Source organism: Octopus bimaculoides, chromosome 16 (genome assembly GCF_046866305.1).
Source record: "Octopus bimaculoides isolate indiv1 chromosome 16, ASM4686630v1, whole genome shotgun sequence".
In the NCBI taxonomy this organism is placed as follows: Eukaryota; Metazoa; Mollusca; class Cephalopoda; order Octopoda; family Octopodidae; genus Octopus; species Octopus bimaculoides.
In genome coordinates this window covers 44253135-44269320 of record NC_142943.1, presented here as the reverse complement: position 1 = coordinate 44269320, position 16186 = coordinate 44253135, and the positions used below count along the sequence as shown (strand labels likewise).

At 34.6% G+C, this 16186-nt stretch overlaps 1 protein-coding gene across 1 annotated transcript; it reads left to right on the top strand.

Moving 5' to 3' along the window:
- The first annotated feature begins 7260 nt into the window (after positions 1-7260).
- LOC106879627 (heat shock 70 kDa protein cognate 4) lies at positions 7261-13352 on the top strand. Its single transcript, XM_014929288.3, has 7 exons — positions 7261-7340; positions 9680-9886; positions 9975-10180; positions 10320-10472; positions 11522-12077; positions 12175-12576; positions 12694-13352. Exons 2-7 carry the CDS (start codon positions 9682-9684, stop codon positions 13128-13130), a joined length of 1959 nt encoding a protein of 652 aa, XP_014784774.1. The 5' UTR covers positions 7261-7340; positions 9680-9681; the 3' UTR covers positions 13131-13352.
- The last annotated feature ends 2834 nt before the right edge of the window (positions 13353-16186 follow it).

The window sequence follows — 16186 nt, the reverse complement described above, 5'->3', positions numbered from 1 at the left end:
ATAGAGATAATTTCAATATTTATTCCATAATTATACCTTGTATCTGCATATACATTTATACTGAATGATAAACACATTCTATAGGTGTAGAGAATCTAAAGATGATACAGCAATGCTTTGACTCTGGTCACCCAAGGATGCACAGCTATTGTCAAATCTTATTAATGCAATATTGCATATAATTTATGTAACATTCAGCAATTAACTGCTGATAACACTGTGTAACAAAATTTTAATTTTTTTTGTCTTTGGTCAATAAGTATTATTTTCTATTTGCTTCTGTCTAAAAGTTAAAGGAAATTACTACTATTCCCTTCAAACTTTGCTTTTGTGACCTGGACATCAAGTTTTGAATCTGACCTATTTTCCATTACATTTCAGACAGATTCAATGCTGAATTGCTGAAGCAGAAATATCATTGTAACAAATATTCCGCTCAATATCACAGATTTGCTTGACTTTCACCACTTGGGTATGTCCCTTAGCGATCTTGAGTAGGAGTAATTGGGAAGCATAATAGCCATGTTTTGAGAGGGATTCTTTGGGGTTTGAATAAATGTATCAAAAGTAGAGTGTGAAGGAAATATTAGTCATTTTTCATACTTTCTAGGGTCAAGCAAATAGGAAATAACAGTTGCTACCCAACGACAAAAATTATGTTACATTGTATAAAGATACATTGAAACAATTGTTGCGATTTGTAATAAAGCCTGTTCAATCCATATCTCCTCATATTAAATTTTTTTTATATTCATGTGTATGTAAGTATGTATGTATGTACAGATACAGGCATGGCTGTGCAGTTAAGAAGTTCTCTTCCTGAGTATATGGTTTGGGGTTTAGTTTTATTATGTGGCACCTTCACAAGTGTTTTCTGTAGCCAATGAGTAGAATTAGACAGAAACTTGAAAGAAGCCTGTCACATGAGTGAATTTATATATATATATAGGTTACATGTGTGTGTGTGCATGTATATCTATTATGTGTGTGTATATGGGAACTTATACATACATACATGCATATATATATATATATATATATATACATATATGAAGTAAAACTCCCTTTGGTCACAAATGACAATAGTATTGCACCTAGAAAGTTCCACTCTGAGGCACAAGTCCAGGCAAGGTTGTTTGTGCATACCAGTCACCCTTCTCCACACCACTGATGTCCAAGGGAAAAGCAAAGCAAAGGTCAATTCAGCTTGATACTGGTGATGTTGCAACTTATTTCTACAGCTGAGTGAACTGGAGCAACGTGAAATAAAGTGTCTTGCTCAAGAACACAACACACAGCCTGGTCCAAGAATTGAACTCACAACCTCACAATTGTAAGCCTGACACTCTAACCAGTGAGCCATGCACATATACATACATACATATATCTTAGGTCCTAATAGGTTATAAATGTAGGGTATTTCCAGAGAAGTACCCAACCTGAATTCTTGGCTGTCAACACTGTTGGGTTCCAGACCAATGCCTAAATTCTTCAAGTGTTGACAATCCTGGTTTCATGACGGTAACACTGTTATGTGCATTTAGTGAAGAGTAAATTATAATCCAAGTCATAAGACAAAGGAATTCGAAATTCTTTAACACATCTTTAATGATTCCTCACAATTGTTTTTGTACCAACTCTGCTTGCAACACCAGTTTACACAAGAATTCAAACTGAAAATTTACATGATGTTTGTGGCTTTAGATATTAGAGTGGCACTTCATCAGACTTGCATCATCCCATATCTTCCTGGGTCTCTTTCTTCCATGGGTTCCATATATACATTAGTATATTTGTTCAGTATAATTTAAACCTTAAACTGTTCAACAAATATTCTGTATGAAGAATTCCATGTGTATTCTGTTGACGTTCTGTAATTTTATCTTTTGTTATTAAATCTGGGTTCCAGTGTTACAGAGTATATTTAAAAAATAAGACATGAGAGATTATTTATATTTAAGTAAACCATTTTAAGTATGTTTCATTAACATAAGGTGATAATTGGTTGCATAATTATCAACCCTTATTGTCAAATAATGAGGCATGTGTAATTATTAAATATATGGTTGGAGTGAAAAGGTAACAATAGTCACTAGCTATCTCCAATTTGACAGTAAGGGTTGATTATAAAATTTACATTATATAACCAATTATTACATTATGTTAATAAAACATACATAAGAAATATATAATGAAATATTTTATGAACAATCTTTTGTGTTCTATTTTATTTAGCTCCTTATCCCTTTGCAAAAAACTGATTCCCTCCCTGCTGGATTATGCCACCATCACTCAAGCATTCTTATTCAGCTCATCTGTGCAAAAGAAGGATCATTCATTGTGAAGAGCCATAGGAATTAAGCTCAACTTCTATTTCTCACACTAATCATTATGCCTGGTCCTTCCTTCCCAGAGGTTGACTGTCTGAAATTCCTTCCTTGCTCATATCATTCCTGCATAGGTTCAAGAGGTCCTTAGAAGTCCATATAAGATTTTGTTGTTAAAATTTATCTGCAACAAATTGGTTATATACTTTTACAATAGACAAAATATTTAAACAATTTTTTAATAGAATTCCTAATATTATTTAATTATAAAATTATAATAGGATTTTTTAAACATCGAATGGCTAGGAGGGTCCATTCGAGTAAAATATGATTCAAAAGGGTCCACAAGCAAAAAATAGTGAGAATCACTACAATAGAGAATTAGCTGTTAGGGAAGGACTGTGAGTTTGTCATATCAAATGATGTTGGCAGTTGCAAGCTATTTGTTAATAACTGTTATTTCATCTCAGATTGCCTATTCAAACATACCATAAATCCCCCATCTTTGAAGAATGAGAACCTTACTTGAGCTTTTGTAAGGGTGAAATCCAAGTGAAGGGGAGAATGTTGATAATTTTCATCATCTAACTGGCCTTCATAGGATTTTCGAGGGAGATCGTTGCCAGTGCCCCTGGACTGGCTCTTGTGCGGGTGGCACATAAAAGACACCATTTTGAGCGTGGCCGTTGCCAGTACCGCCTGACTGGCCCTCGTGCAGGTGACACGTAAAAGCACCCACTACACTCTCGGAGTGGTTGGCGTTAGGAAGGGCATCCAGCTGTAGAAACTCTGCCAAATTAGATTGGAGCCTGGTGTTGCCATCCGGTTTCACCAGTCCTCAGTCAAATCGTCCAACCCATGCCAGTATGGAAAGCGGACGTTAAACGATGATGATGATGATGATGATGATGAAGATGGTATGCACAATAAAATGCTTCTTCCCTGTTTAAAAATCCTGATTTGATTTAATGGGACCCATTATTCATATACTGTCTATAATATTTTAGAAAGTTTGATTTATTCAACTTATCTTTAAATTATAATTAAACGCAATTATTGTTTGCCAAGTTTAAGGCATCGAAATGTATTTATTAATCATCTTGATACAAAAATGATGTCTGTCTATTTATTGATGTTATTCAATTTGATACCAACATACCTCAGATCAACCCTAGTTCTATGATACGAACTTCTTGTTTTAAAGTGATCTAAATTTTAAACTTTCTATTAAAATTTCATGTAAATTTATGTTGCACACACTTTACAAAATTAACAGAAATCAAAGAAGAGTATTTCAACAGAAATTTGGTAACGAAAGGGCCAATAACGACTAAGTTAATTGATTAAATTTCTTATTATTTTAAAAGTAGTGAATTTCAAACGGAAAAAGGTAACAAAAATGTTAATTTAAAGCAGTGGGCTGTGATGCTTGAAAAGAGGGAGGAACAAAATGTTATGTTTAATAATTAAAATGTTTTTAAACTTTTAAAACTTGCCTAACACTATTATAAAGAAGAAATAGAGATGCATTGTTATTAATTTTTTTTAATTAATAAAAAGAGTGGGTAGGGAGGTTAAATTTCCCAAATACTTTTGTACGTGATTGGAGGGTGTGTGTCTGGTATTTGTCAGTTTAAGAGGCCACAGATTAAAAGTGCATTGGGTCTTAGCATAAGCTACTCGTTACTAGCTACATCCGGCCCCGGGATAAGTAGTAAACACTTCTTTAATTAACAGGAACGAGGGGGGGTAATAAACGTGAACGCCAGTACAGTTTGAACTCGGAGCTTAAAAAGAAGAAACTAAATATCACATCGATCAGTTAGAAATAACAGCCAAATACCATCACTAGCCCTCGCGGTCAAATTACATCCTAGACATCTTTAAAAAAGGCGAGACAGTCACAGCCGGAAAGCATTTCATCATAGTTTTGCTTAGTCACTTTTCACCTGGAGCTAAAGAACTAGGTTACATTATTCCGAGAATTCATTCATCGAACCTGGAAGGAGGAAAAGCGATAAATAATTTCTAAAATTGGCATCAAGCCACATATATTATAGTCGCATGAACAAGGCCCCAATTACAGCAGAAGGAAGAGTCGTTCTTTGAGAGATAATAAATATATAAATAAATAATTAGGACATCGGATAAAATATGTGACAAAATGGAATTAAAAAACAAAAATAATATAATGTACAACATATCGATTTTTAAAGGCAATGGAGTGTTATGTACATTACTGGACGATACATCTGTGCCTGTCTTAACACAGCATACACGTGTTCCATTGGTGCGTAATATAACCGACAAAGTATTTAGAAAATTGCTTAATACACATTGAATCCTTAGTGTATCTCCAGTTATGATATAAAATGACATAAAAAAACCCAGTTTATCCATTTATTCAACTCATCAGACAAAGCTAATACCTCTTGAAAAAAAGGCATAAATACCACTGCATGGTGTTGTGCCCCGTCTTATTGTATAGATAAATCGAGAGGTTTTATGTAAGATACTTTTGTGACAGAATATCGAAATGTGTTTAATAATTATTATATTGTGTTAGACACGTTATCTTTTGACGAAACCTATCTATAAGGACTCCTTTTTGAAATCAATTAGCATACACGAAGTGCGGGATCACTTAGAATAAGAACAAAAAAGAGCGTGTATATCTTCCTACAAATATCTCTATTTCTTTAATACTTGCACCTATATCTATACATACACAAATTTGTTTATACAGGCTATTTTCAAGTAACACTTTATAAGTTGAAAACACATACACGGCGTGTGTTTGTAACTCGTGTGCCTGCTTTGCTATTCGATGTTACTTGAATTCGCGCGAAATTTCGAGACGAGTGGATCCATATCAATGATCGCTGGTATTTTTGAGTTTAAATGTAGCTTTGGTCGAATTGTGTCACCCCATCTTCTGCATTGGAATAAAATAAACACCAGTAAAATATTGAGATCTTTTATTTTATCATTTAACTGTAATCTAATGTGAAACGATACATAGCTGATGGTACGAGTCATATAAAATAAAATTTTCACAAGGATATGGGTTCAACCCCCACTCAATACGTTTTCCTTTGTATTACTAACATTTCTTGGAAAGGATGAATATCACAGTTACCCGTTCTCTGTTTAAATTTTAAGGTTTCCATGTCTAACAGAAAGAGACATTATTGGGGCAGCATGGGGAGAGATAGAGAGATATTAAAGTACGTTCGTCTCGCTCCCATTACGAATTCCTGCTCGATGCCACTTCGGTCGTCATTCCTTCGAAACCTATTAAAATAATTTACACTCAGAGATTAACGTAATCGATTATACATTTATCTCCTTTTCAATAATTAGGCTTTATACCTAAGAAACCATTCTGACTAATGTCAATGAGTTCGGGCAAGGGAGTCAGATTTGCTCCTTTCAACTTTGTCAAGCTTTCCGGCAATCCACTCACGATTTCCAGTTGTAGCTATTCTACGACTGGGAAAATGCATAAACGAAACATATTTCCAATTTCATGAAACTAGACCAAAAAACATCTTATATAAGAAGTACTTATTATGAAGTTGGCAGAAACAATAAATTGCTCGGTATCATTGTTTCATAGTATTTAATTTACTTTAAAAAAACTCAGGGATCGATGAAATAATACAAGTTATATATTAATAAATTCATCGTTTGATCTCGAGTGTAAATAAGAGATCACAATGATGATTATTTTTAGTAGAGAAAAGAAAGACAAAAAAAAGGTGGGGAATGCCATCGTGTTTTCGCGGAATTTTATTCATGAGAGGCGCGTTCGAGGAAATGTAAACGACCTGTACTTGATATTTCCCTACTAAAGCCAGACAAAGGTTGACTTCTTTAAAAGAAAGTCTCGTTCTTACACTGAAGACTCTAAATGGTTTAAATGTTGTCATAATTACCGTTTTCTTTGTTTCCCTCTTATGTTATATTACGCTGAAGCACCATTTTGTCACGTTCATTTATTAAAAATCGAATCGGGTATTTCTTTGTCCACAGTGCATTTTGAATTACCAATTTCATCTACTTTCACTCCGTTTCGTCTTGTATAATTTATTGTGTAATAATAGTTTTAAGGGAAAAGTCGCAGTTGTCGAAATTTTCCGAAACATTTAAGGCAAACAATTTCATTATAGTTTATAGAAATCTTTATTAGATGGTAGGATAGAATAAACAACAGTATATGAGTTATATTAGTCAGTTTGGGAGTGTCTACGTGGTTGCTGGCCCTGCTAGAAATAGAACTGAATTAACCTCAAATAACCGTCTGCTTAAAAAGAAAACGAGAAACACATTGACTGTAATAAACAATGATTAGGTAATCGTTCTATCTCATGGAATCCCTCTGAGCAAAGGGTCTGTTCAGTCAAAGATGAGTAGGAATTGGCACGGCGATGTTTAAATTTTAAAGGCAACATCGAAGGAAATAAACCACCTGGCCATTTTTTTTCCACGTCTACTGCTCTAGTTATCATTGTAGTAAAAATAAAAAACCGGTTTTCTTTTTATTACATTTAGATTTTAACGAGCGTTTAAATGACATGTTAGGTCTATGTCTTTCCAACCGAGCAAAGTCAACGTGAAAAAGAAACGCGTCCGAGAATCGAAACCCAGTTTGTCGACCACCCCCTACTTCGACTCCACTGGGAGCTTACCTCTTACTACTACCACCATTGTAATAAGAAAACAAAAAAAAACCGTAATAATATAATGCATTTGAAGTTATAAATAAAATTTAGTTTGGCTTCTAATTTCTTCTTAATTACGTAAAAAAAGGAGTTAAGGAAGTCTACCTGACAAATAATCATTGATAAAAAAAATTATCTATGACGTATCATTAGTTACTGGAAGGTTCCATGAGTCGCCGTATAAAACGTTGCTCGGCCGCTCCCGCTTCATATCAGTTCGTTTGGTGGAAGAGATCGCACTGTCGTGAGAGACGTTCTACATTGCCTTAAAGTTCATTAGCGATATCTGGTAGTTATTTCTTTCTTTTTACATTATATATTTCGTCTGCTTAAACACACGTGTTATATACTTATATAAATATCTATAGATATGTAATCATATAGTTAATTTTCAAGCGTTTTTTCCTCCTGATTCATCCGGCTTCCTTTCCCTCCTGGTAATTTAATTATTCAGAAAAAAAGAAAATCTCCCCCATATTAATGTATTTTCACCTTTCTCTGGTTTTGTATAATGTTAAGAATTTTCTGAATTTTTGTAAAATGTTCAGATTTATGAATTCCCTTTTAATATCCTAAATCGTGTGATCTACCATTATCATTAGTGGATAATAGTATTTTTCTGCGTAAATTTTCCTTTTTTTTTTTTTTTTTCTTTCAAGCTTTCATTATAATTAACCCTGCTTGCCCTTTTATCCCTTCTGTTGAATTTAAATCTTTTTGATTCATTCAAAATACTATTTAACAAAAAATTCCCCCCCCCCCCCCGAATATTTTCAGTGTTCAAAATTTCGATTGCTAGAAATTTTTTATCTAGCACAAAATTAAAATGAGAAAAGTACTTAATTAGAAATTATACTCGGAAGACTTGAAATAATTAGACATGGTGTGATGTAGAGATACGCCCTGCTTCTACTAATCTAAGCCCAGCTGTGAATGGCGGCAGCCAATACTACAGCCTCTCGATCTCCCCTATTATCGCTGCTACTAACAGGTTTTTTTCCTATTATATAATGAATGAAAGCCATGATAGTGAATCTTTCTGGCCACGTCTCTCCCATCGTTTCTCATTATAGTATATCTGGCAGTTCATGTCACAATCTATTGATTAATCTTCAATAATCTCCATGTACTTTACCAGTACCTGCTCTTTATTGCTGTAATCTGTATTTAATCAATATTCCTCCCAATAACAAATTTTACATGAGCATTTAAATGTTTAAATTCATTTAGATGTGTGGATAAAATTAACATAAAAAAACCGTTTTGTTAATTTTCTTGACATTTTTTTCTGTAATTTTACACTATTTAATAGCTTTACCAAATGTTTAATCATGTGGCCGAGCCAGCTCCATTTTTGTTCGTTATTGAATTATAAACTGGTCTGTTTCTCACAGAAAGCAGTATAACGCATTTGCCGGTTTCAATTTTCAATTTGATAATTATTTTCATAGGGTTTTGGTAAAAAGCTGTTAATTTTTCCAATGGATTTAGATCTGATATTAGCCACGTCTTAGCCAATGAATCCATTTCATGAGGAGTCCCGGCAGTGGTAAAATTATTGATTATATGAGAAAATGTATCAGATTTGGCCTGTTCTTATTTCTGATGAGAACCTCGGCTCCTTCGTTAGTGTTAGATTTTGAAGCTGTCCATGTGGTGCTGGCTTTAATGATCTTGCAATGCCATGCCGTGTTAGCATCCAGATTAAACAGCAATGATTTCTGTGAAAGTTATTTATGTGATGAGGGTTGCTATGTACTTTTCAGACTTAAATATAGCTATTGAAAGCAGCGCTGCTTATTTTATAGGCTTTTGTGCGAAGGCTATTGTGATGTATCCTCGTGCTCAGTGACTTTCAACATAGTAACACTGTTAGCACTGCGCCTGCGCACTGACACGACCCTGCGGTCGGTGCCCTTTGTTGCATAATTGTAAACCTTGGAACCTTTTCTGTATGGAAATTTTGGCAGGATTTTTTAGTTGTCGAAGGGAATATTGTATAGTTCATACCCTCCTCCGAAATCGCAAAGTAGTTGTTTGAAGGAGATTAAATGTTTAAAAAAATTGTTCGGCGGCGAAAATGTTGACGGTTTCCTTTGTTTCGGTTGCTGTTGAGTTAAACATAAGGAAATGTATAAACATTCTGTTTTCGATTGCTTTTAAGGTTTATGGAATATTTTTTTTTCTCTATTGCTCATTTTCTGTGAATTCTGGTTTCTTCAAAACTGTCAACGTAGCTTAGCACTTAAATTCAGTACACGTGTGTGATACCATTTCTTGTTAAACATAGAATGTTTGTACAATATCTTGTGGGCCCAGAGCTTTTACACTTGTTGCTAAATAAGCAAAATGGTGATTGAAATGGTTTTCCTTTATCTGGAATCATTTTCAGTTTTGGAATGGTTATAGCTATCTTATAGTGAAAAAAAAGGTAAGAAATTCCAGAATTAATATACTGAAGCTCTCCCCTCATGAAAAATTAATTCAACCTTTTCTCCATGAGCTTTTTTCGAATAGTTATTTCAAAACACCGCAATTTTCTTTGAACAGAGTATTGTGAAAGGTAACTAGATTTTGGATTGCATCTTTTTTTTTCCGATAATAAATTTATAATACTCTTACTTGCAGGTATGGCGAAATCGCAAGCTATAGGAATTGATCTGGGAACTACCTACTCCTGTGTAGGTGTTTTTCAACATGGTAAAGTCGAAATCATTGCCAACGATCAGGGTAATCGCACTACACCAAGCTATGTTGCTTTCACTGATACAGAACGTCTTATTGGCGATGCTGCCAAAAATCAAGTTGCTATGAATCCCGAAAACTCCATATTTGGTGAGACTTTCTCTTTTTCTCTGTCCCTCCTTTTCCATCTGAATTTATTTCCATAAAAATTCATAATTTTTTCTTTTTTCCACTTTAGATGCTAAGAGATTAATAGGTAGAAGATTTACTGACGAGGTCGTGGTGGCGGATGCAGCTCTCTGGCCTTTCAAAGTTATCAATGATAATGGCAAGCCTAAAGTAAGAGTTAACTTTAAGGGAGAAGCAAAGACGTTTTCTCCAGAAGAAATTTCCTCCATGGTTCTTACCAAAATGAAAGAAACTGCTGAGGCATATTTAGGAAAGGTATTGTTCTGAACATTTTTTTTCTAAATGTTAATGTTGGGTATAAACCCCAAAAGTTCGTAAAGTGAAATACCTGGAATAAAATTAAAATGTTTTTGTTAGTCGTTGGTGTAAAAAAAATTTTTTCTTTTCTTTATAGACTGTAACCAATGCTGTAGTTACTGTTCCTGCATACTTCAATGACTCTCAGAGACAGGCCACTAAAGATGCTGGTACCATTGCTGGTCTGAATGTTTTGCGTATAATTAATGAACCTACAGCAGCTGCTATTGCTTATGGTCTTGATAAAAAGGTAACTTATCTAGATTTTAAATAATTTGATATTTGTGAAGTTCCTAATTGGAAGCAGTTTTAGAATTTAAGTTGGTATTGGCTTTAATCCTTTTCCAGTTAGGCGGGATACTTTTAGTGCAACATTGCTTCACCTATCCTGCCCAGGGACCCTGTACTACATTGCATAATTAAGTGCTGTCATTTGCAACTATTACAAGGTAGTTAACGACTTAATGAGGTGGTATTAGAAATTTGAATCAAGGTAAAAGATGGAGAGAATAAACTTTTATCTAGTTGAGTAACATCTTATCTAGTTGAGTAATAAACGTAGCATTTTCATTCTTTCTAGAAATGCATTTTCACAGCTTATCTGTGACTTCACTGAATATTTTCTGAAGTGAGGCACTTTCATTAAAGATAGAAATAAAACATTCCTTCATAGAATGCTAATGTTTTAGGAATGGGATCTTGATGTCGACATATCAAATAACAGTTCAGTTTTCTGATGTATTCATAAAGGTGTATGCTAAACCTAATTCCTTGACCATCGAGTTTAAAATGAATTTTGGAGTGACTGGTAGGTAGCTTGCTTACCAGCCACATGATTCTGGGTTCAGTCCCACTGCGTGGCTGACCAAAACCTTGAGTAGATTTGGTAAACTGAAAGCCAACCGAATGTTTGTGTATACTTGTCTGTTTGTAACCCCCCCCCCCCAACCATCGCTTGACAACTGATGCTGGTGTGTTGTGTCCCTGTAACTTAGCGGTTCGGCAAAGGAAACCGATGTTAAACTAAAGGTGATGCTCCAGCATGGTCGCAGTCAAATGGCTGCAACAAATAGAATAAAAGAATCCCAAGCTTGAATTTTTGAAGCCAGCATGGTTTCTTAAATATTTGCAACTATTACAAGGGAGATAATTATTTCGTGATAGAAATTTGAATTTAATTTTATTTAAATTAACTTCTAATTGGTTATCCTTCATAACACATTGTGCATGAATTTCTAAATTTTCTATTTAGTTGTTGCTGGTTGAGAATTTTAATATTGATAAAAACCATCTTTTCAGGTTGGTGGTGAAAGAAATGTGTTGATTTTTGATCTTGGTGGTGGCACATTTGATGTCTCAATTTTGGCGATTGAAGATGGCATCTTTGAAGTGAAGTCTACAGCTGGTGACACTCACCTTGGTGGTGAGGATTTTGATAACAAAATGGTGACACATTTTGTCCAAGAATTCAGCAGGAAGCACAAGAAAGATTTGACAACCAATAAACGTGCTGTTAGGCGTTTAAGGACAGCATGCGAACGTGCCAAGAGGACATTGTCATCAAGTACTCAAGCTAGCATTGAAATTGATTCTCTATATGAAGGCATCGACTTTTACACTACCATAACCCGTGCCAGATTTGAAGAATTGAATGCTATCCTTTTCAAGAAGACTTTAGAACCAGTGGAGAAATCTTTAAGGGATGCAAAGATGGGCAAAACTGATATCAATGATATTGTTTTAGTTGGGGGATCCACGAGAATCCCAAGAATCCAGAAACTTTTACAAGGTTTCTTTAATGGAAAGGAATTGAACAAAAGTATTAATCCAGATGAGGCTGTTGCATATGGTGCAGGTAAGTTTAGTTTCTTGAACAATTTATCTTATCTGTCTATGCTGTAATATTCAACCATTTGGACACATTAATGTTTTATTTAAAATTTGTTTTGTAGCTGTCCAAGCTGCTATCTTGTCTGGCGATAAAGATAAAGAAGTTCAAGACCTTTTGTTGCTTGATGTTGCCCCACTCTCCATGGGTATTGAAACTGCAGGTGGTGTAATGACTTCCTTAATTAAAAGAAACACAACCATTCCAACCAAACAGACTCAAACATTCACCACATATTCTGATAACCAACCAGGTGTGCTTATTCAGGTGTATGAAGGAGAACGTACAATGACTAAAGATAACAATCTCCTTGGAAAATTTGAATTAACTGGGATTCCACCAGCTCCGAGAGGTGTGCCACAGATTGAAGTCACTTTTGATATTGATGCTAATGGTATTTTGAATGTATCGGCCACTGATAAGAGTACAGGCAAAGAAAATAAAATTACTATTACTAATGACAAAGGTAGGCTGAAATAGTCTTTTAAGTTGACTGATTTATATGGAATTGGTTTATCTGGAATTGCTTTGTGTGAACCATTGAGTGGAAAAGTCTAAAACTCTTTTTTTTCTTTTTTTTTAGGCCGTCTTAGCAAAGAGGAAATTGAAAAAATGGTCAGTGATGCTGAGAAGTACCGGCAGGATGATGAGAAGCAAAAAGATCGCATTGCTGCTAAGAATGGTTTGGAGAGTTACGCTTTCAACATGAAATCAACTGTTGAAGATGATAAAGTAAAGGACAAGATATCTGAAGAAGATAAAAAGTCAATAATTGACAAATGCCAGGAAGTTATTACTTGGCTTGATCAGAATCAATTGGCTGAAAAGGATGAATTTGAGGCTAAGCAAAAGGAAATTGAAAAAGTGTGTAATCCAATTATTACCAAACTCTATTCTGGTGCTGGTGGTATGCCTGGAGGTATGCCTGGTGGTATGCCAGGTGGAATGCCAAACTTTGGTGGCTCAGCCGGTGAATCGACAGGACAAAGTAGTGGACCAACAATTGAAGAAGTTGACTAAATCACTTGACTTGTACCTACCTCCTAATCATTTGATTTTTTTTTTTTTTTTAACTCATCTCAACTCAGTTTATTTTCTGTGTATATATATATATCTATTCTTTACTGTATTGTAAATACATGTTACAGGACTTTTATAATAAGTCTTAGTTAACGCAAATGTTGACATGTTATTACAACAACCCATTTCAATACAATTAATAAAACTTAGTAATTTAAATGATTTCCTTTCTTGATCTTGCTCCTTTGCTTTATATCTAGGGTCCGTTGTGGTCAAATGGTTCTTTATATGAGTCGTATTGACCTAATAACTGTTGTGATTAATATGTACCACAAGAATAATAGTATATTTAGTGCACTTTTAGTAGGTTTCTGTAAAGTTTGATTCCTGATCAAAAAAGTTGGACGTCAGTTTTAAAATCTTATAAATCATGTTGCCAGAATCTTTGAACAAAAGGAAGCTGAAATGCATGGCTATGATGTTAAGAATGGTCCAGTTTCTTATAATGGAACAGCTTAAAACATTAATTAGTAACTGAGCTAGGTGTTTTAGGGAAGCAGCCGGAGAGTACTTGCTGTTATTTAGATCACTGGCAGTTCTGACACTGCAGAAGCTGGCAATTCTAATTTTTCAGTCAAGTTAAATTTTTTCCTTTTCTTTGTTGTTGGATATGGTTAAGTGAAAGTTTCTCAACTTTGCACTGAGTGATGCTCTGGACAAGTGTCTACTTTCCTTGGCTGAGTTTGTTACCAATTGCGGGAGCATGTCTGGTCCCCCCCCCCCCCCCCCGTGATAGGTTTGTTTATGACCCCCATAATTTACTGGTTCGGTTGAAGATTAGAATACCAGACTAAATACTAGGATTAATTTCAAAATACTTTTAAGCATGGCTGTGGTCCAGTATCTTAAGTTAAAGAAAAATTTAATTCATAATGGTGCGGATAGCTCACCTGTTCTAAGGTTAGAGTATTTAACCTTTTTGATAGTAATCCTGGTTCTGATTCAAACTTTTAATTTGGTTTGAAATGTTTATTTGCTCTGTGCACCAGTTTAATAAGGATTTAAGATTGTCTGGTTAGATTTTCAGTGGAATTAACTGGATTTGATCCCGAATAATTCCTGTTTTATAATAAGATCCAGAATTGCAGTTGCAAGAAACTTGGACCTCTTAATTTCTAACTTATCAGTCTAAGGCGAAATGATCTGGGAGAAGTTAAGTTTCTTCTAACTGGGCTTGATGTAGGAGTTGGTTTTTGTAAAAAATGTGTTCAGCTTTTTATATCAAGTGATTTATTGACTAAATTTAAGATGGAGTGCACGATAGTTTCTATTTTAAATTTGTTTTCTTATATTTATGCAATTTAATTACAGCTATTAAGGTGGAAAGTTATTCATGCAGAATTACAGTACAATATTGCATGGTGCTGAATTTGAATTTTCTATTAGCATCCAGCCACAGACAGATTTAACTCTTTAGCATTCATATTCTGCTGAAGTATTTATTTATTCACATTATTTTGAATGACTTGTACATTATTTTGTAGCTTTGAGATTTTGATGAGGTAACTATTTTAGAATGATATTGTAGGGCTGGTGTGAGAGGCCAAATCTAGCTAGTTTTGAACATAAGACAGGTAAAACATTTCGGTTTAATATCGTGGTTTAAATGTTCAAATGGGTTAGTGGGTGCAATTTCTGAATCTTTGCTACCTTTAACTATGTTTACATTGTTGTAGGAAGCAGCAATGTTCTGATCTGCATTTGTTAAACAATGAACCCAGTAACATCTCAAGTGTTGAGTCCATTTGGGTGACATTCTGTCCAAGACAAATAGACTAGTGATGATTTAAATGAACTTTTGGTGGATATAGCTATGCTCCCACAAGATTGAACATGTAGTTCATAGGATTAGCTTTACATTTAAAGCATTCAACCATTGGAATGGTTTTAATTCGAAATTTTCTTGCTGTTAATTTTGTTTGTCATTACACTTAGGCACTGACTTAAATTTTAGTTGAGCAAATCAACCCCAGTACTTAAGTCTGATACTTATTCTATCAATCTTTTGCTGAACTGATAATGGGAATGTAAATACCAGTTGTCATGCCTTGGAGAACAAACAGCTGTATATGGTGTGCTTTTTGTTTGCCTACCAAATTCACTCACAAGGCTTCAGTTGACCTGAGGCTATAATAATACACACCTAGGCCAAGATGCCTTGCATTGGAACTGAACCCAGAACCATGTGGTTAGGGAGAAAACTTCTTGCTGCCCAGCCAAAAGGTGTACCACAAAATTTGGAATTAGAAAATTAGCGTTATGTCTTTCAAAGACAAAGGTCCCTGGATTTGGCTCTATTGGTAAATTGTAATATCTGCCTATATAGTATTTTACTTTTCAGCTGGCTTAGTTTTGGCTTTTTGTACTTTCATGTTGATAAAATAGTCTGATCTCTTCTTTATTAGTTGCATAACCAATTTTTAATAATTGGGGCTGATGTTTGATGCCCTACAGAAGAAACTTATGGTTTTGGACTACACCTTTATGCAACGAACATTTGGGAACAATTTATATGCTCATTTTTATGGACAGAAAATAAGGGATGGATTGTGCTTGATTATAGGGATTTTAAAATCTATTTACCATTTCTGAATTACATTGTGCCCTCACCCTTTTTGTTTTCCTTGATTTAAACTATTGGAATTCTGGAAACATTGTTCTTCCTTGTGATGTTCCACAGTCTTAATTTCTTTGAGCATTGTCATAAGGGCTCCTATGGTAGACAAATGTAGGATTAAATCAATTCTTGTGACCTGCTGGTATCCTTTTGAATTTTTGTTTTAAAGATTGAAATGAAACTTATTTACCATTTGGTTTCTGAAGGTTTAAGAAGTCTGGTTATAGACGAGTGAGTCCTTGCTTGTGTGACAGGTTATTGGCATCCCTTCAGATGTCTGTAAAATGTACTCTACTTGCATAAGTGTTTGGGCTTAAAACTCTTACAACATACTTGTAGAAACATGCCATTCCTCCAGAACTTAACATTATTGGAAAAT